This window comes from Sodiomyces alkalinus, assembly GCF_003711515.1.
Source record: "Sodiomyces alkalinus F11 unplaced genomic scaffold SODALscaffold_9, whole genome shotgun sequence".
Taxonomy (NCBI): Eukaryota; Fungi; Ascomycota; class Sordariomycetes; order Glomerellales; family Plectosphaerellaceae; genus Sodiomyces; species Sodiomyces alkalinus.
Window position 1 is genome coordinate 1,243,800 of NW_021167087.1, and position 17,740 is coordinate 1,261,539.

Consider the following 17,740-nt stretch of genomic DNA (forward strand, 5'->3'; position numbering starts at 1 on the left):
GTTGGTCGGTCATCGTCTCCGGTATGCTTGGTGTTGCTCTGGTAATATACTGGATGTTTATCCTTTGCAAGACATTCCACGCCAAAACCAGGGGAAATGCAGCCTAATATATGTATACTTTCTTTCCGACGTCCAATGCTCTTGCGGATGCACCATGCAATGTATCATCTGACCGTTGGAAATCGGGATGGCAATGTAACCTACCCCATTGATGACGTGTGTGGCTGGTTTTTCTCTCATATCCTCCCAAGATCAGCTTCTTTCACATTTACTTTCCTGGTCTCGACTCTCACTCAACCATCAGCTCCATTGTTCATGCCAGCCTACGGTCTACCATCCTCGGACTTCAGATGCCTCATGTGCTCTCACTGGCAAGGATCATTAAGACGATCATTAGCTGAAATGGCACTTTAGGGCTTTCCTCAAGGAGACAAGAACACGTCTTTAAACGTTGACCTCTAGGGTGCCCTTCAGCTCCAAGACCTTCTTCCACGAATCCCTCGACGCCATGCGCTTATGCCAAGCATCAACATTGGGGTACTCCTTCAAAGCGTCCTCCGCCGGACAATCCAACATGAGATGCACGAGGCTGTTGTACGACACGAAAGCCATATCGGCAAACGTCATCTTGTCGCCGACCAGCCACTCCTTACCCTCCAGAGCCTTGTTCAACACGCCTATAACCCGCCAAACCTCATTCGTATACCGGTCGATGGCAGATTGGACACGCTCCGGGTGGTGCAATCTAAACCTGCAGAATCATTCGTTTGACCAAAGTACAACACGGCGTCAGGGTCCGGGGAAGGGAAGGGTACGTACCATCCAGCCTGACCAAAGTAAGGACCCTGACCACTGGTTTGGAAGTAAAGCCATTGATTCACATGATGGACCTCGTTTCCCCCAGGGTATGTCAACGTGTGGTTCTTGTCGTATTCTTGGACGAGGTAGGTAAGCACAGCGCCGGACTCCCAGAGGACGAGATCCCGGTTAGGATCCTCGATAACTGCCCTTGTTGTTAGTTTTTATTTCTTTTGATCCCCAAAGATAGAGACACGCAAGCGGCAAAAGCACATAGCTGCACACTGGTCAAGTACGCACCTGGAACTCGGCCATTGGGGTTGAGATCGGTCAAAGGGGGAGATTTGATGGTGCTGGCATGTACCACTTTGAGCTCATACGGAAGGCCCAGCTCCTCCAGGACGAAGACGACCTGGGTGATGAAACATGATACTTAGTACAGTCCACTGTAATCGACCCTTTTACCCTTGAGACAATGTACCTTCCACGGATTGGGGCCGGCCATCTCCTTAGGACCTGGGGGGACAATTAGGTAAGCACGAGCATGAGCCTGTGGCGGGACAGGGCCGTTCTGAGGACTTCGTCTCACCGGCCATCCACACGCGAATGGGTTGCATAATGGCGATGGTTGATACGGTATACCCAACTGATTTAGGTACCTATGTATTAGGCGGGCTTGGTATCTGAATAAAGTAGGACGCGGGAAATCGATCCGCAGGATGTATTGTAAATTGTGCCTTGATTAGGAACTTTATACCTTGAGGTACTCGGTTGTTGATTACCTTACTGGTTGCATACAACGGAGCTCCATAAACGTACGTACCTCAACTGCCTTAAACTCCACAAGCAAAGTCCGCTCCGCCGAACAAAGAGCCCAAACCTATCTTAGCGAACGGGACAAAACCGCTGAGCCGAATTCGGCGCCAAAGGATCAATATCAGAAATGCAGACCTGCTTACTACGGCTCAAACAACCTATTTGATCACGCCGACATTATAACATTCAGCCGATACCGTCCCATTGAGCCGACATGGTACCGTTGACCCGACCTTGGCCTGCACGCAGCACCGCCAGCCTCTGTTCGTCTTCTTCCCACGTCTTGCCGCCGCCGCCGCCCCCGGCATCCACATCAAATCCTCCGACAAACCCCGCTCCAACACCGAGCGTCGAGCGACTTTCCTACACCCCGAAAGCCGCGCCGCAGGATTCGCCCTGATGTTCTGGAATCAAGCCGACAAAGTCATGGAACTAGCAACAATGCAAGTGATCCAGCAGAAAAGATCGACAGTGACGCTGCGGGTAACGTGAATCACCATCCACCGTCGCAGAACGGGCGTCAACCCCCCGTTCTGCAAACCCTTGATCTGGGACATAATAATGGGGACGAAGCCGAAGTGCGCAGCGGCAAGGGCGGTGCTGGCAATGTACCACCCGAAGGAGCCCTTCGCGCGGAGGACCTCCTCGGAGGTGGTGGTGAGGATGGCGGTGGTGGAGGCTATGGTGCCGAGGAGCGGCAGGATGATGGCAGGGAGGCCGGTGTTGATCATGGTGTTCCAGTACGGGGTGATGACCTCTTTGGTGTACGGCTCGACCTTCTTGTTCAGGAAGATTCCGAGGAAGAAGAACTGGTCAAAGGCGAACCATAGTGACACCGTGGACGTGATCACCGGCACGAGGTGCAGTATCGACATGATGACTGAGCCTTAACCGGGGAGGAGGTGAGATGGGCTCCTTGGTGTGTGGATGTTGAGCGTGGGCGTGGGGCTAAGAGGTAGACTTTTTTTTTTTTTTTTTTAACTGTAGAGCAGAAGTGTGGTGTGGAATCTCTTGGTGAGTTGGAACTTTGCGATCTCGGGGTGTCTTATGCTCGTCGATACAACATGCCGCCGATGATGGAGGTTCGGTGTGTCACTGCGTGGACAGTGGGGCTAAACCCGCCGCGTGTCGAACGATTATAAACGTCGCCCGTCGGACGATCAGAAACTGTCAGACAGCATACACCGTAAAACAGAAAAGGGAAAGAAGGGGAAAGAAAGAAATTAGGAAAGAAAGAGAGACGACAAATCCCCAACAAAAACTTGACGCGACTCGAAATTGTCCATGTACCTAAGTTACTTTCCCTTTGCTTTTTTGCGTTCAGGGGTCCCTGCAAGCCTTAAAGCGGGTCAATACCGAGGCCAGGCCCCTGGAAGCTTCTGTACGCGCGTACCTAGTGTACAGCACACGTGCAACGTAAGGTACCTTACGGAGAAAGACGCCGAGCGGGGCAGTGTTTGTGCGACAATCCTTCAAGTCGGATCCTTAATTAATGGAGAACCTGCCGTTGCTCCCGTGTCAAACTCCGCTACCTGTCCCGGAAATACCATCACGGTACATGCGGAGTTTGGTGGCCTCGCCAGCACCTCGTTCACCGGCCCTAGCCAGTACTACCAGTAGCTAAAGGCCGTACGAGAGATCGTTTAAAAAACACAAAGCCCAGCCTTCAAGTCACCCTGGCAGTCAAGCAATTCATCCATTGGCCCGCATCTTTGATTTACACTACTTTCCCGTATCGGAAACAGTCCTACTCACGCCCCCCCGACACACACACACACACTCACCTCATCCCAAAATGGCTTCCCGCGACGTTCTCAAGGTGTCTGCCTTGCACTACAAGGATGCTAGTAAGACGGACGAGGAGTTCGAAAAGCACGTCCACGAGAACATCAACCCTGCCTGGGTGCAGCTTGTCAAGAGACACGGCGTTTTCAAATACGCGGTGGTCAGTGTTCCCTCTCAAGCTTGCCAAGACAAAATAACCCTTCATTATTAGGTGGTTGCATTGGTATTGAGCACAGCTGACGCGTCGACCATTCTGTGGCGTCAGGCCTTCTGCCCTAGCATCATCTCCGCCAAGCTTGCGGAGAAAGTGGAGAAGACCCGCCCGGGCTGGACCGTCATTAGCTCCCATGCGGTTCTGACCTACTGGGTTCGCGACATCGAGCATATGCTGGCCCTGACCGCCGATGAGGGGTACAAGGAACTCGGCCGAACGTCAGAGGTGGGCTGGATTGATTCCACCAAGGGCGAAGTCATGGTCGGATACGAGAGGGTTTACATCGAGAACGGGGAGATTCTCGATTAGAACCCCCCCAAGAACTTGAGGCGCTGCGACGGGCTCTGGGCATGGAAGAACAAGCGGACTTTGGGGGCATGGGCGGGAAACGACGTGTTCCGGTGTTCTGGCCACGAAAGCACAGGCGGACTTTGGGAGCGAAAAACGGGAAACAGGACCTTGGGAGCCGAGAAGGAAGCTTGACTGCAGATGAACAAGATGCGGGTACACGTACATACCTTAGGAGGTGGCACGGTTCACGATTCACCCCCTGCATATGGTTACGTAACCCCCCTCCGCAATGCCTCCTTTGGGATTCCGCTGGCCAACCGGATGTATAGCCAGGCACCAGGGGCTCATAGGGGGGGCCCCCTGACCTCACTCACTGCCACTCTCGCTTTTTCGTGATTACACTTACAACGTACCTTACCTAATATCTACAAAGTACACAACCAGACTCTACTACCTTACCCTCCCTACCTTATACACCTCTTTGCTCCGTGCCTCGTACAACATATTGTAGGCAACGTGTCTGTACAATAAGATCATGCGATGTAGATAGTCCCAAGCCACTGGTTCAACAATTTTTATTCAACGTTCCAAATTTCCAATGGCATCTACCTATGCTGACCACGTCGCACAGGCATCCGAGGCGAATTTGGCAGGTCTTGACCATTGTTCCGGCTGCATGGAGACCCGACACTAGTCTTGGACCCCCCACCCCTTACCGCGCTGCTAGGTCTTTGCTGTCTGGTATCTTGGCAATGTAACTTAGCACGACATTGGTCCAGCCTTAGAAGACCCTTCCTTACCCTGCTCAGATCCCGAGATTCCGCGGGAGGCCGTCAAGGTACGAGCCAGGCCCTATCCATGCATACTTGCCTTATGCCGATCGTACGGTGAGCACGTTTGCTGGCTATGTGATGAAGGGAAGATCCCGCTCTGTGGCTTCGCTTCAGGCACGAGGATTTAGGCTAATGCCAAGTGTCTGCTCCAGCCAGAGCAGACGGTACCTACCTGCTAAATATGATGTGTAGCTAAAGCCTAGGCTGGGGAATAAAGTTATACTCGAAGATATTTTGGCCACTATATTCGTATTCTGAGTTAGACAATAGCAGGAGGTAAAATAGTCTTAGAACCCTCGTCTTCCTCTATAACAGTTAGTATAGTATACTGTATTACCTGGTACACCAAGTAGTAGATAATATACTTAAAGACACAAACCTATTTTAAGAGTTAAGGTATTTATAGTCAAACGACCCGAAAGCCGTTGAGCCTTATAAACCTGCTCCCAAGACTAGTAAGCCATCGTAGCTTGACCACTTGTTGAGTTGTGTGTACGTATTCCACTATCGGCCGGCCCCAGACTCCCAACTGCATGAAGACCCCTGCCCTGGCTCGCCCGCCTGGGCGGAGATAGTGAGCTGAGCGCTTAAATACGCACGGTTGACGTTTCCACGTTGGACGAAGATGGCACTGTATTTCTGGGTGACAGTACCCGCCATTTATTGCATGCGATCCACTATCAAGACCTGCCTCCAACAATGACAAAGATGTACCCAATGTCCGACGTCGACGGTGGTATCGCTGGCATGCCACTTCGACAAACATGTGACCGATGCCGCTATCTCAAAGTCCGATGCGAAAAGGACAGCGGCAGTCCCTCTGTCCGCTGCGTGCGGTGTTCAAAGGCCGGGGCTCTTTGTATACGCAACCGTAAGTTGGAACTTGGATGCCCGACGCATGTTTGTTGTTGGGGCCGTTGGCTTTTGATTTTCCCTCGCAGAGTCGGCAGTTCGCCGATGTTGGGTAGTATTAACAGGGGAACAGCACGCCAACGGAGTGGACGCCCATTGTCCAACAACTCGCTTCACACTGGCTCCAGAGATTTGCGGTCCAACTCGAGTTCAAACTCAAGCTCCAGCTTGAGCTTGGACTTTTGCAACGACGGACCGTCCCAGAAATGGCCTTCTCGCACGGCGGCGGTGTGCGCTGATACGACCTTGCGGAGCTCGCTGGAGCCTTCTAACGATCTTTCTTGGCTCAACGCGAGATCCATCACCTCGTTCCAAGCAATCGAGCAGTTTATGGAGTACGGGGAAGACACCAACAATGTGCCTTCGTTTGACCCTGATATGGCTCTAGAACACGGACTCGAATTCCTGGCAGATGGGAGCCATGGGACCATGCTTGACCAAAGCCCGGGACCAGAGAGTAGCAGCAGCAGCACAAGGGATGCCATGGAGACGGACATACGAGAGTTGACAGAACTGAGTCTCCGAGCCCATCGAATCACAACAGATGCCGGGACTCCTTCTACGGATGAGCTGTTCGCGATGACACAGTCGGCTCTGAAGGTTCTCGCGCGAATCACCTCTACGGTACAGCAGCAGCAGCAGCAACAGCAGCAGCCCAACGAGGTCTCCGCCGTCCCCGGCAATGGAGACCAGGACCCTCAACCCGCGGTGCAGCATGGCCCCTGGATGGCAATCAGTCTTGTGCTACAAGCAGTCTCCGTGTGCGAGCAGATCTACGAGATGTTCGGCCACGCCTGCTCGGTGCTTCAAAGCGAGCTTGAGCCGGACGTCCAACACGGCAGCGGCAGCGGCAGCGGCAGTGACGCGAACGATCACAGGATGTCGGATGCACGGGCCGTCATGACTGTCGAGCTCATAAACTACCTGTTCGAAAAGTTGAGCCGCGCCCAGAGACAGCTGCTCGCCGCCGCGTTGACCGCCGATGACGCCTCCGCAAACAGCCTGGACGACATGACCCCAGAAGACTCCATCACGAGTCTCTCGGTACCATCGGACGCATTGTCGAGGTGCTCCACAAGCGTAATACCGATCCTGAGGGACAGAGCTCACGGGAAGCACCCGCAACTCCAGAAATGTATCCAGGCTATCAGGGATTTAACTCGGAACAAGGATTGTATATGAGAAAGACACATGCATTGACCTTGGCTGGCAAAAGGAAAAAAAGGTGTTACGAGTTACAACCCAACATTCTCTGGAGTTATCAAATAATTAGAGTAATAGAATCGTCGTGGGACAGACTCTTGACCCCTTTTCTGCTTCCACAGTTCCACAGTTCTACCCACGTCGCCGCGTTGTCGCGTTGTCACGCTAGCAAGCCGTAAAACTCCGTAAAACGTCCGAGCCGCGTCTACCGGAGCCTTATATCAAACAGTACGTGTATTCGGTCTAGTGACCCAAGATCAATATCTATCCGTGTTACATTTGTCTCTGGAAGCCCTTCTATTCTAGCCCTAAGGGGCTTAGTTACTGTATCCAGTGGGTACTATCCACAAGCAATCTTGAGACCCTTGAAAGCTTGACAATGCATGCCTGTCTCGGTCCGACGCAGCCGAGGCCACGCGTTTGACGTGGGGTAGGAATGCCGGTTAGCAAGCGCAGAGTCCAGTCTTCTACAAGACCAGGTACGCGAAACGGCTTAGCAGATCTGCCTGCGTGGACATCCCTACAGCTACAGTTTGATATAATCAAATTCCTTACATAATGAGCAGACGCCTTCAGCTCAACACACCCCCCTCAGACCGGCGAGTATAGGCTTAGTCTATACAGTCTAACAGCCCATACCTTAGCCCTATCGTCAGATTTTGCCTTCCTTCTGATCCTTCCATTCAGATTTTCCTCCATCGGGGAGAGGGGAGAGGTCGGAGCTGGACTAGAGAATTTTGCCCTGACCAGAGCCAGCACTAGGACAGAGATATTTCTGTCAACATAAAGTTCTAAGACTGTCGACAGTCTGGCAAGTTATTGGGATTTGTCATATACCTCCCAAACCCGGGTAGGTATCCTTTTTGTTTCTGTCCTGATTGCTGGCTAGTTCGTTACGGTTCTTTCAGTAACTACCGACGTCTGAAGGATGCCACCACACGTGCTCTGTGATCGTTTATTGCCAGCAACCCGACCACTGATGCCAAAATCAATGCCCCAACGACCCCGAAGACTCAATCCCCCTTTCACACCTTTTGGTGCATCATCTTATGCAGGCTTTAGTAGCAAAAGACCCAGCATAGACACAAAGAGGCAGGCTTCGTGTTCTCTTAGTCCCTGAAAATACGAGGCACCCAGGAGAGTCCTCGCTTTTCGAGACCAGGGTAGTGACGAAGTCGACCACGAGGAAGCTTCTCAATGCGCTTGATGTAGTCGTGGTCCAGGGCGTAGGCTTTCTTCCCATCGTGAGGGTTTCCCTCCATGAAGAGGGCAAGCTTTCCAAAGAAGGCTACAAGATGTGTGTCTCCAGTCAGAAAAGAACTTTGTCCCGGTAGAACTGAGAGAACTGTGAAAAGATTGTAAAAGCAATGACAAGTAATGGACAACGAACCATAGCTATCGGCGTTGAAAGCCGTGTTCTCTTCATCCTGCATGACGACGGATTCCCAGCCGCCGGTCTCGGCCGTATCGGGGTCTTCGTCCTCGTCATCATTCCATTCATGGTCGTCGTGGAGGTAGCGAGGAGTGTGGGTGAGCTGGACAGCAGGCCAGAGTTATTGTTCCATTGAGTCTAACAAGGGAGAAGAGGGACAGGGCAAGAAAAGCGTACCTCGTGCAAGATTGTATGCGACAGCGTATCAAACCAATCCACCGAGGACTTATCCTTGAGCCGTCCGAGACGCATCAGGTCATTGTGGGTGAGAGGAATCGGCATCTCGGGCTTGCCACGGAGGCGGGCCAGGTTGAAGGCGTGGTCACAGAGCGTGATGACCGAGACGTCCCCCTTGTTGTCTTCATCGGGCACATTGGGGGTACGGTGGTGCGTCTCAAAGGCAGCAAGGTTGTCCATGCCGCTGGAGGAGCACGTGAAGTCGGTGGCAACGCTGTTGATGTGGTCGATGAACTGATTTTCGACCGGGTGGTAGATGAAGCGGCTCGAGTTGTCGCAGTAGAACCGGACGTTGGAGCCGACCCGTTCGCGGGTCTCCTCCCAGTCGTTGCCGATGCTGGTGAGGGTGTCTATTACATTCCGAGTTCCGTATGTTAGTCTTGCTATCCCCTGTCGCGGCGTTGGGATCTGAAGGGGGAGAGAACGAGAAGGAGAGGAAGAGCACGAGACTAAAAGCCAAAGCAGAGAGAAGAAGCAAAACATAGACTCTTACCCTTGACAACATTCTTGACCGTATCGAAGCCGATACTTTTGTACTTCTCCCGCCACTCAGGACCGCGACGGATGGTCCTCGTCTTGCCAGGGTCATCGGTGAAGATGTAGTTATAGGCGCGAGCCAACTCGAGGTTTTTGCCTTTGCCATGAAGGTTTAGCTTGTCAATACGACGGCCGGCAATCCGGGCCATGCGGAAAGCCTCCTTGAAGGCACCCCCATCTCGGAGGTTAACGGTCTTGCCAGGACCAGCAGGGTATTCCAGGCAGGACTTGTCAACCCAGTATGTCAGAGACATAACAGGGGCAACAGCCACAGCCAGGGAAGCGAGAACGGCAGTGAGGTGCTTGACGCGCACCATGGTAGCGAGTTTAGAGACGCACGTCTCTGCAGAGAAGTTTGCTTTGATGCAGAGGTAGTAAACAAGAAGAAGGTGATGGTAGTTGACCTTGCGCGCGAAGGTTAGGAGCGTGAAGGTTAGGAGGTAAAAGCAGAAGAGCAGAAGCGCGCGAGGAGGAAGAAAACAAAGAGATCAGGATTGTGTGAAGCCCGGAAAATATTTATAGGGCAAAGCCTCTGGAGTGATTTATCTACCTTCCTTCTGACTTGAGATTCAAGAACAGTGATTAGGCAAGAGCAGGAGAATATCGGAGTCAAGTAATTCTTGTAAGTTGGCAAGTACGCTGGTGGTGAGAAAGGGGTAGAACTGGGAAGGAGCGTACTTTCCTACTTTTAAGCATCAAGTTCCGAGTAGAGGCTGTCACCCAAGGAAGGCACAGGGACGTGACTTCTTTGTGTCTAGTTAGCAATATTGCCTTAGGCAGCTGATATTCTTTGGCATCTTTCAAATGTTCTGGCTTTGGAAGAGCTAAAGCCGTTGGCTTGGTTGGTTTAGCAGTCAAGGGAAGTAAGATCTTGGATCATAACAGCAATACGGATCTACAAAGAGCAGCAAGCCTATCATGGACTTTTATTATTAAGTGGTAACAGGTCCTAAATTGCTTGATATGTTGGTGTAAGGTTGTGCTTATGAACGGTGTCCCTGAATATGCTTTGGAGGGCTTGGACGAACATCTTGTGAGGTCTAGCAGCATTGAATCTGCCGCCCCCGAGTTCCTTCCTATAAGAAAGGGTTTGATTATACCGTAATGAGCCTTCCTCTTTGAAGATGATGTTGGGATGAACTCAAAGGGCATATCAGACTCCCATCCTCAGGTTATATTGAATTGAAATAGCATACCCAACTCCTACCACCCGTATTATCCGCTCGCCCCTATTAAGAAAATTCAAGAGACCGCCTACCCTCCTATATCTAGTCCAGTTATGACGGTGCATAACAATATACAAAGCTGGGTTTTATTGGAGAAGGTAGAGCACCCCAGGAGTACCAATCCACCTAAGTGCATATATAAAGGTGGTTATTGCCATCCATGGGATGGGCTCCTACGGAAAGAGGCATGGTCTAATCCTGGTACATATTTTCAGAGCCACATCTTCTTAACTAGGTTGTAAATGCTGGAGATTTCTAGACTGACTCTTACCTTCGTAGACACATGAACAGGGTAAACATACGTTTTCTTAGTTGCACGAGCTTTTACACTATACTCTGGCAGTCAGATGTTGCTATCCACATTCAAGTTACAAGAGGGCTGTTGTCATGGTTAAGATGCTCTTTCTTCACGACAACGTCACCGTACCTAGAGGCTTGGTTTCAGAGACTACGCCATCGGAAGTTAGCAACGGGACCAGTTGAGTGGACTCGTGAAGGCTAAGAATAATCCGGCTGCCATGCCTTCAAACAGCTTTAAGTTTCGGTTGGACTGAGACCAACACCGGGTGTCAATGGGTGATTGAACAATTTAGAGCTAGTGTTCTTGTTTATTCTCTCAATAATCCCAAGCCAAAGAAGCAAAGGAAGTTTTCGCAGACTTGGGGAATCTATCGCTCTGCCTTGAGCGGTCGAGCCCACTGCCCGCCTATGTGCCAGCGCCTTGTCTGCTTTACGGGCACCTCCCTCCTAATATTGCTAGCTTTTAAAAGATACCATATTCTGTTTAAACTCGTCTCTCAAGCCCATACTACTTGAAGTTCATTTAGTTATTTAATGGGTTTAGCAATGGTACCTGGCTTTAGTAGAGCCGTTGCCGGAAGTATCGCCATCGGATTGATCACACCACTACAGTGCTGGTTTTATGAGTTGTCTGGCCAGCACTACCGTCGTACTGGCACCTGCTTCGCCCTCTTGAGTCTCGTGTAGTTGCCGCGGATAGCCTCTTGTTGGAGGCAAGCAATCTGCTTAACAGGCTGTGATTGTCGATGATGCGCCCTGGGTTATGTCGGAGAGCTGTCACGTCTTCGTGTTCGTGATGGAACTTGAGGAAACATCGACGCGATCCGCAAAGCGTTTCTCGGCGAGGGTGAGTCTGTGATTCCGAGAATCGCCTTTTAACAGAGATGGGTAGACAGCATAGTGCTCAGTTTCTCCAACCTCTATATAGGCGCTGTTTCTCACACTGTGATACACAAAGAAATGCAGTCAACAATGGATGGACTAACCGTGGCTTCTTTATTACTCTCAGGGCACTGGATAGCCATGACTAGCTCTTCGTGCGACCCTTACCAAGCCGGCTAGAAAAGACGCTATCACGGTGGGACATTCAATTCGCGTTCTAGAGCATCTCCGATCGTATAGTGGCTAGTATGCCAGCTTGTCACGCTGGAGACCGGGGTTCAATTCCCCGTCGGAGAGACTTTTTTGTTCTTATTTGCCACTTTTTTTTTTCTTTCTTTTTCTTATTCCGCAGCTGTATTTTTTGTAATTTCATTTTTCTAGAAGAATAATAGAGTAAGGCGAGATGGAACCAAGTTCGGGCCGGTGTGGCGGGCGTCTACCATGGCGTTGCACAAACACAGCCACCGCAAACGGCCCCAACAAGCCACTCGGCGCGTTGTGCCCAGTTAGTTGGTGGCTAAAAATAGAACTTAATGCGTATCGACCGTTGTTGGGTACGTACCCTTGAAATGCTGCATCGCGGTGGGGCCAGGATGCGTCCCTGCGTCGCCGATGATGCTAGGGTTTTCCTTCGGGTTTCATGGTCTCTAATGTGTTTCGTGTGTCGGTTCTACTCGCGCCATTTACCAGACAGCAAGTACGAATTGAGGATACTGAACGCGAGGCAGACGTGGTCGCTGCGCGTATTCCGGAGGCGGGGTTAAAGACTGGGAGATGAGACATCGCAGACACGGATACCTACCCCGTAATATTACCCATACCATTGGACCAGAATGTTATGTCCAATATGCCGGCGTACGAATACCTACATATTTTCTAGTAGGTTATCCTGTAGCCAGTGTCCATAAGGCGGGGAGACCGGGGTAGCTTCAACCGAGAGAGTCGAGATACCTACCTCACGGGGTCGAAATAAACCTGGGGTCCCAGCGCGAAGAGTGCCAACTGCCAACGCCATTCCTCTCTAGTCGTTATGTGGCTGCTCGTATTTTGAGTTTCTATTTATTCCTCTCTGCATTCGACTGAGATGTTGGAGTCTTGGGGCAGAAGTTGCACGACCATGGACTGTTTGGATGCACAAAACCTAAACATTCACGTACGAGGCAAAGGAGGTTGGTTGACGTCTGCGCCAACAAATTAATACTTATCTTGGGGCCATGGTCCCGTCGATCCGTAGGCGGTTGGGAGTTGGTACTGGCCCTATGGCTGACGCCACATTGTAAGGGTAATACCAGGATAAGCAGTGGCTTCATTTCTTGGAGCCGTCCCATGGGGTTAGGGAAATTTATCTGCCAGGAACTGGTTGGGCTGTCGGAATGAGCGCCGAGCGGAACCTGCAGGTACCGAAACACAGTCTGCGACTGGCAAATGAGAGGTGTGAAGACGACTATAGTTTGATTGCTCCCTTCCCGTGGAGGGGTGTGTGTGTGTGCGTCGGCATACGCCGCGCGGTTGGGAGGGAGCTCGAGCTCAGTTGCTTTGCTGTCATGCTGTCTGTTGGCGAGGTGACGTGAAGACATGATGGGTTATGTACATATGTACATACGTACGACGATCATAAATTGTCTTGGGAATTTTGTCCGACTTCTTTCGTAAACTGGCTTTGAACAGGGAGGACGTAGCTTGGGAATGGCGGAGATACACAGCTCTCCATAAATTGAGGGTCTAACGGGTCCGTTGTTCGTGGAAGGTGCTAAATTTAGCGCTACCCTACATTTAAGGCCATCCTCCAAAGCCAAGGCCTCCAACACGCTGGGCTCAGGTCTCACCGACTCCAAAGGAATGATCCGTATCAACGGATAACAACATAACAGACATCAAATGGTCGCTGTTTGGAAGCCAAGTACTTGATGATCAGGAAATCAAAACCATTATTTAGGGTCTAGTGACCAAATGACGATCATCGTGAGAAACACCAACGGATCTCCGTACGCTAGCGTGATGGTTATTTTCGGTTTCAGATACACGTTACCGTGCGGCCAACAGCCTTAAGCCTAAAACGGTGCTCGCCTGGGCAGAAGACTGGGGAAGTGCCGTTTCGATACGTTTACAACCAATCATGACATAACCCGTGGAGTAAGTACCCAGGTGCTTGTACGGAGTACTTTAGGTAGCATTGTCTAACACTGGATTACGAAGTACTTCATCTTGCCCGCTATTGGTTCGCGATTATCGGTGTCCGCGACCATGGGAATGCAGCTTGTAGGTATCCTATTGGCCAGCGCGTCCTTGACAGTACTTCTATTTGTACAACAAGGTACATGAGAGCTTGGTGAGGGACCGGACCCCTTAGAGAATCCCACGTCGTCAATCACATCTCTTTCAAACACGCGTCCTCCGACCAGGGGCGGCAGTGTTGGAGCCAGTATGTACGAAGTGCCTTATTCATTCGTATTGTTACTGTGTTCAGAACATAAGGTATCGGTACTTCGCTCGGGAAGCAAGATCTGAGACTTGTTCCTTCTCTGCGCAGTTGGCGCTTAGCCAAACCAAAGAGGGCGCCAGAGCCCAGGGGACAAGGGCGAAACATGCATGCAACGCGTTTTCGTACGCCCGACGCGCCCCCAAGTCACCAGAAGCAGAATAGTTGACAACGTACTCTCCCAACCAGCTTGAACATGTCGTCCTTTGGACATATCGAGTGAATCCCCCAGATCCTGCCTGCAATTTTTTTTCGTTTTTTTCGCCCAATGTCCGATGAAGCGTCGTGCGGGCTGTGCGTAATCCCGGCGATCCATTGGACCCGGCGCTCCGCCGTCGTATGGCGGCGTTGAGGGGACTTTTCTGGGGAGCTCCCGGGGAGATGGTGCTTGCGCCAATGCCGAGACCGACAGGGGCAATTGGTTGGCATGGAGGCAAGGACCCCTGCTGCTGCTGCTCCTTTTTGGGCTGTTCTTTTGTTGGCTCGCGCAGGGCAGCGTTCTGCTTTGTTTCGTTGGTCAGCCACAGGAGTATGTACGGACCCGAAGTAGGCGAAAGGACGAATGTGTCTCACGACAATACTAATGGCTGTCGCTGGTATAAGAAGTTCGACCTTCCCTCCCCTCCGAAGGGTTGTTGACCTGTCATCACCAGCAAGCAGTTTCATCTCCCGTCTCATTTACCAACGCCTTTACCACCGCCACGGACATTTGACCTCCCAGTCCTTATATATATCACCAACCCACTCCTAGTAATTCCTGTCCTCAACCCACACAATCCGACCTTCCGCGTGTCCTACCTGAAGAACAAAGAACACCAAACAAAACTTTCCGTTTTTATTACAAAAGTACACCCGCCAAAATGTACCGCGCCATCGCCGCCCTCGCTCTCCTCCCCGCCGCCGTCCTGGCGCAAAGCGCCTCCGAGTCCGCCGCCCCCTCTGCCACCAGCCCCGTCCCTTCTGCGGGCGAGACCCACGTCGTCCTCGTCGGCGACAGCGGCCGGACCTTCAGCCCCGACAACGTCAACGCCGCGGTAGGCGACATCGTCGAGTTCCACTTCGTCTCCAACGGCCACTCGGTCGCCCAGAGCAGCTTCGACGCGCCGTGCCAGCCTCGGGACAACAACGCCTTCTTCTCCGGGCGCGTCCGGGGCGAGATCTTCTCCGTTGAGGTTACCTCCGAGGACCCCATCTGGTACTACTGCGCCGAGGGCAACCATTGCCGCGGTGGCATGGTTGGTGCCATTAACGCTCCGTATGTTTTTTCTTTCTTCCTTTCTTTTCCCTTCGTCCGTTTTCCCTTTGGGTATCGCTGTGGCGCCGTCTTGCTAACATGTCGTTGCACAGTACCTCCGGCAACACCCTCGCCGCATACCGAGATGCGTCCGGCAATGCCGGACGTGGCAGCAGCCCGGGCAGCGTCCAAGGCGGCGAGCTTCGCCCCTTGGACAGCGCCGGTATTGGATCCCACGGCCAGATCCGCTGGGGTCTCATCGGTGCCAGCGCTGTCATGGCTGCGCTCGCCGGTGGCATGATGCTCTAAATTACGGGCCGCTGGCGTCTCCCCGATATTCTCCCCGATATTCTTTTCTCTTCCTTTCTCGATTGGTTCTATGATACCAAAAGCGACGGCATAATGGGATGAAATCCCCCAAGTATTGCACAGGGGTGATGATTCATGTACAATCCTACGAGGCTGTTTCTATATAGCGTTTCTTGTCCTTTATTCTGGTATTTGAAAAGCCATAGACTTATTTGACTCTATCGTTGGCATATTTCGTTGGCCGCAATGGTGTTCCACCTTGAACAAGAGTCCAGTCCGCAACATTGTGTTTGTTAAGAATCGAGTGAATCGGTGCCAATATTGGACCGGTATCTAAGGTACCTTATTACCTAAGCTAAATCTGTGGGGTACTCCTGTTTTTAACAAAACGCGAAGTCGTATATACCATTTTGCTGAAGCCCAGGTGTGGCGCTGCAACACCGCTGATAGCACGTGAGCCACATTATAGCTACCAGCCACTAGGCCTGGGCCTGGTCTGGCCTACAGTTTTAGCTTACGTATACATCATCACATTTCTGTGACCCTACCTTAGGTAGTCACACTACGATCCTACCTGTGGTAGGTACCTACTGCCACACCAGGTCACACTCTCCGGAGTCATCTCTCGCCTTCCCTTGGGCACGGGATCTCGCAGGAATACGAACAACCAGATTGGGGAGGCTTGGCCATCTAGCTTCAAGGAGGGCTGGATGCTGTGTAACGTTCGGTGTTTCCTATATTTAACCGTCACTGTTTGTCAATTGCCCCTAGGTACTTCATTGAGTCAGGAGACTGTGCGCTACGGGCGTAGCCTGACCATATCTAGTGGGATTCTCGGCTCATAAAATGACGTCTTAGAGAATCAATGGCTAGCTTTAGTATGGAACAAGCAAAGTTAAAGCCCAGAGACATGCGGGGAGATGGTCGCTTAGAAAGACGAAGAGAGCCCCTCTGAGAGAACACTCCGCGATTACCACTCCGCGATCACACGCTGTCCAGATCTTGCTATCCTTCATGTTTGCACCTGTATTTTCGCTCTTTGCTAGCACCTATTTGGCATCTTCCCTTCACTTTAACCATCGCCGACTTGACGTTTAAGCGCACTTGGGGACCGACGTGACACGCAGGGGTCTGGCAAATGGGCAATATCCCGCCGGCGACGCTTTGAAAGCGGACTCGGACGACATGGGATCCTTAGACTTCATTGAAGACCTGCGTCACAGCGGCGCCGACATTACGGAGGTTCGCAGCATGTCCTTCAGGCAAATTACTTCGCAACAGCCTGGGGAGTCGTACGACAGGTTCCTTGCCAAGTGGGAAGCTTTTGTCAACCGGTGTGACGGTGCCGGTACTCTGTCGGATTGTGACCGTATACGGATGGTACTGGGCCGTGTCCTCCCCGAAATTCGTCGCGGCATCCCTTCTGAAAAAGTTCCTGAGAAATATGAGGATCTCCATCCTATGATTCGAGAGGTCGAAGCCAAAGAAAAAGAGTTAACCGACAGCCTACGTGCGATGGAAGCTGCCCACTTGATCTTCAAGACACCATGTTTCCAAAAGCGCGGACAGTCGTACGACGACTTCGCTGACGAGTGGGACGCTCGTATCGACCTGATGCCCGACGCTCTGCCCGATCCGTGGCGTATATGGATGGTATTGAGCCACGTCCTCCCTGAAATCTACGACAGAATCGTCAGGCAAGGGGTTCCTAAGAAGTATACGGATCTCCGTCCCATGGCTCGATATGCCGAAGCCTCGGCTCGGGGTTTAAGCCGCAGCAGGCCCGAGGCCGAAGCGGCGTCTCCTCACCAAACGACGCGGCAAGACAATGACGATGCATCGAGAAAGAGGCGTCGAGGGGAAAGTTCATCTGAAAACTGGCATCGAGGGAAAAAGAGAAAGTCTGGTGGGCGTGGAGGGGCATGAACAAGGAGAGGAGAGCCTGATGCACCTGTGATTCTGCAGGTCGGGACTGTCAACTATGGGTGCAGTCACAATAGACGAGTTGGTCGGTCAGTACGGAGTATGTCAGCCAGCATGACTCCCAGGGCCTGACAATATTTGTCAATATTTGTCAATTCTCGACAGGAAAAGTACAGGATAACTTTGCAGAATGAACTCCAAGCTTCCCAGACGCTGGCTCACCGAGACTCACCGAAGAGTGGATACTTTTGGGGACACTGGACACTATCATTAGTCACCCGGTCTGGACACGAGGCAGCGAATGACGCGCCAGCTCAGTAATTAGTAAA

The 17,740-nt window shown here is 51.8% G+C and overlaps 8 protein-coding genes and 1 non-coding gene across 9 annotated transcripts; 6 read left to right on the forward strand and 3 right to left on the reverse strand.

The window, feature by feature from the left end:
* Positions 1 to 238: 238 nt before the first annotated feature.
* Positions 239 to 1,502, reverse strand: SODALDRAFT_335539 (glutathione S-transferase domain-containing protein). The gene is made up of 5 exons (XM_028612483.1): positions 1,388 to 1,502; positions 1,280 to 1,314; positions 1,099 to 1,210; positions 820 to 1,003; positions 239 to 751 (listed from the first exon to the last, which is right to left on the reverse strand). The coding sequence occupies exons 1-5, from the start codon at positions 1,413 to 1,415 to the stop codon at positions 445 to 447; spliced, it is 666 nt and encodes a 221-aa protein (XP_028464244.1). The 5' UTR covers positions 1,416 to 1,502; the 3' UTR covers positions 239 to 444.
* Positions 1,503 to 1,533: 31 nt separating this feature from the next.
* Positions 1,534 to 2,593, reverse strand: SODALDRAFT_335540 (hypothetical protein). The gene has a single exon (XM_028612484.1). The coding sequence runs from the start codon at positions 2,487 to 2,489 to the stop codon at positions 2,025 to 2,027; it is 465 nt and encodes a 154-aa protein (XP_028464245.1). The 5' UTR covers positions 2,490 to 2,593; the 3' UTR covers positions 1,534 to 2,024.
* SODALDRAFT_362249 (hypothetical protein) lies at positions 2,522 to 3,234 on the forward strand (the record flags this gene model as incomplete). The annotated part of the gene is made up of 4 exons (XM_028614442.1): positions 2,522 to 2,533; positions 2,634 to 2,696; positions 2,939 to 3,023; positions 3,092 to 3,234. 4 exons carry the CDS (start codon positions 2,522 to 2,524, stop codon positions 3,232 to 3,234), a joined length of 303 nt encoding a protein of 100 aa, XP_028464246.1.
* On the forward strand, positions 3,154 to 4,379 carry SODALDRAFT_335541 (hypothetical protein). Its single transcript, XM_028612485.1, has 2 exons — positions 3,154 to 3,559; positions 3,665 to 4,379. The coding sequence occupies exons 1-2, from the start codon at positions 3,410 to 3,412 to the stop codon at positions 3,920 to 3,922; spliced, it is 408 nt and encodes a 135-aa protein (XP_028464247.1). The 5' UTR covers positions 3,154 to 3,409; the 3' UTR covers positions 3,923 to 4,379.
* A 1,034-nt stretch (positions 4,380 to 5,413) lies between these two features.
* SODALDRAFT_352419 (hypothetical protein) lies at positions 5,414 to 6,944 on the forward strand. The gene is made up of 2 exons (XM_028613591.1): positions 5,414 to 5,608; positions 5,723 to 6,944. Exons 1-2 carry the CDS (start codon positions 5,437 to 5,439, stop codon positions 6,829 to 6,831), a joined length of 1,281 nt encoding a protein of 426 aa, XP_028464248.1. The 5' UTR covers positions 5,414 to 5,436; the 3' UTR covers positions 6,832 to 6,944.
* Positions 6,945 to 7,784: 840 nt separating this feature from the next.
* On the reverse strand, positions 7,785 to 9,375 carry SODALDRAFT_402369 (hypothetical protein; the record flags this gene model as incomplete). The annotated part of the gene is made up of 4 exons (XM_028615337.1): positions 7,785 to 8,140; positions 8,243 to 8,387; positions 8,462 to 8,871; positions 9,015 to 9,375. 4 exons carry the CDS (start codon positions 9,373 to 9,375, stop codon positions 7,962 to 7,964), a joined length of 1,095 nt encoding a protein of 364 aa, XP_028464249.1. The 3' UTR covers positions 7,785 to 7,961.
* Positions 9,376 to 11,691: 2,316 nt separating this feature from the next.
* On the forward strand, positions 11,692 to 11,763 carry SODALDRAFT_t157. The gene has a single exon. It is a non-coding gene; the product is annotated as a tRNA-Asp (tRNA).
* Positions 11,764 to 14,711: 2,948 nt separating this feature from the next.
* SODALDRAFT_335543 (Cupredoxin) lies at positions 14,712 to 15,715 on the forward strand. Its single transcript, XM_028612486.1, has 2 exons — positions 14,712 to 15,200; positions 15,293 to 15,715. Exons 1-2 carry the CDS (start codon positions 14,806 to 14,808, stop codon positions 15,486 to 15,488), a joined length of 591 nt encoding a protein of 196 aa, XP_028464250.1. The 5' UTR covers positions 14,712 to 14,805; the 3' UTR covers positions 15,489 to 15,715.
* A 682-nt stretch (positions 15,716 to 16,397) lies between these two features.
* SODALDRAFT_335544 (hypothetical protein) lies at positions 16,398 to 17,722 on the forward strand. Its single transcript, XM_028612487.1, has one exon. The coding sequence runs from the start codon at positions 16,674 to 16,676 to the stop codon at positions 17,412 to 17,414; it is 741 nt and encodes a 246-aa protein (XP_028464251.1). The 5' UTR covers positions 16,398 to 16,673; the 3' UTR covers positions 17,415 to 17,722.
* The last annotated feature ends 18 nt before the right edge of the window (positions 17,723 to 17,740 follow it).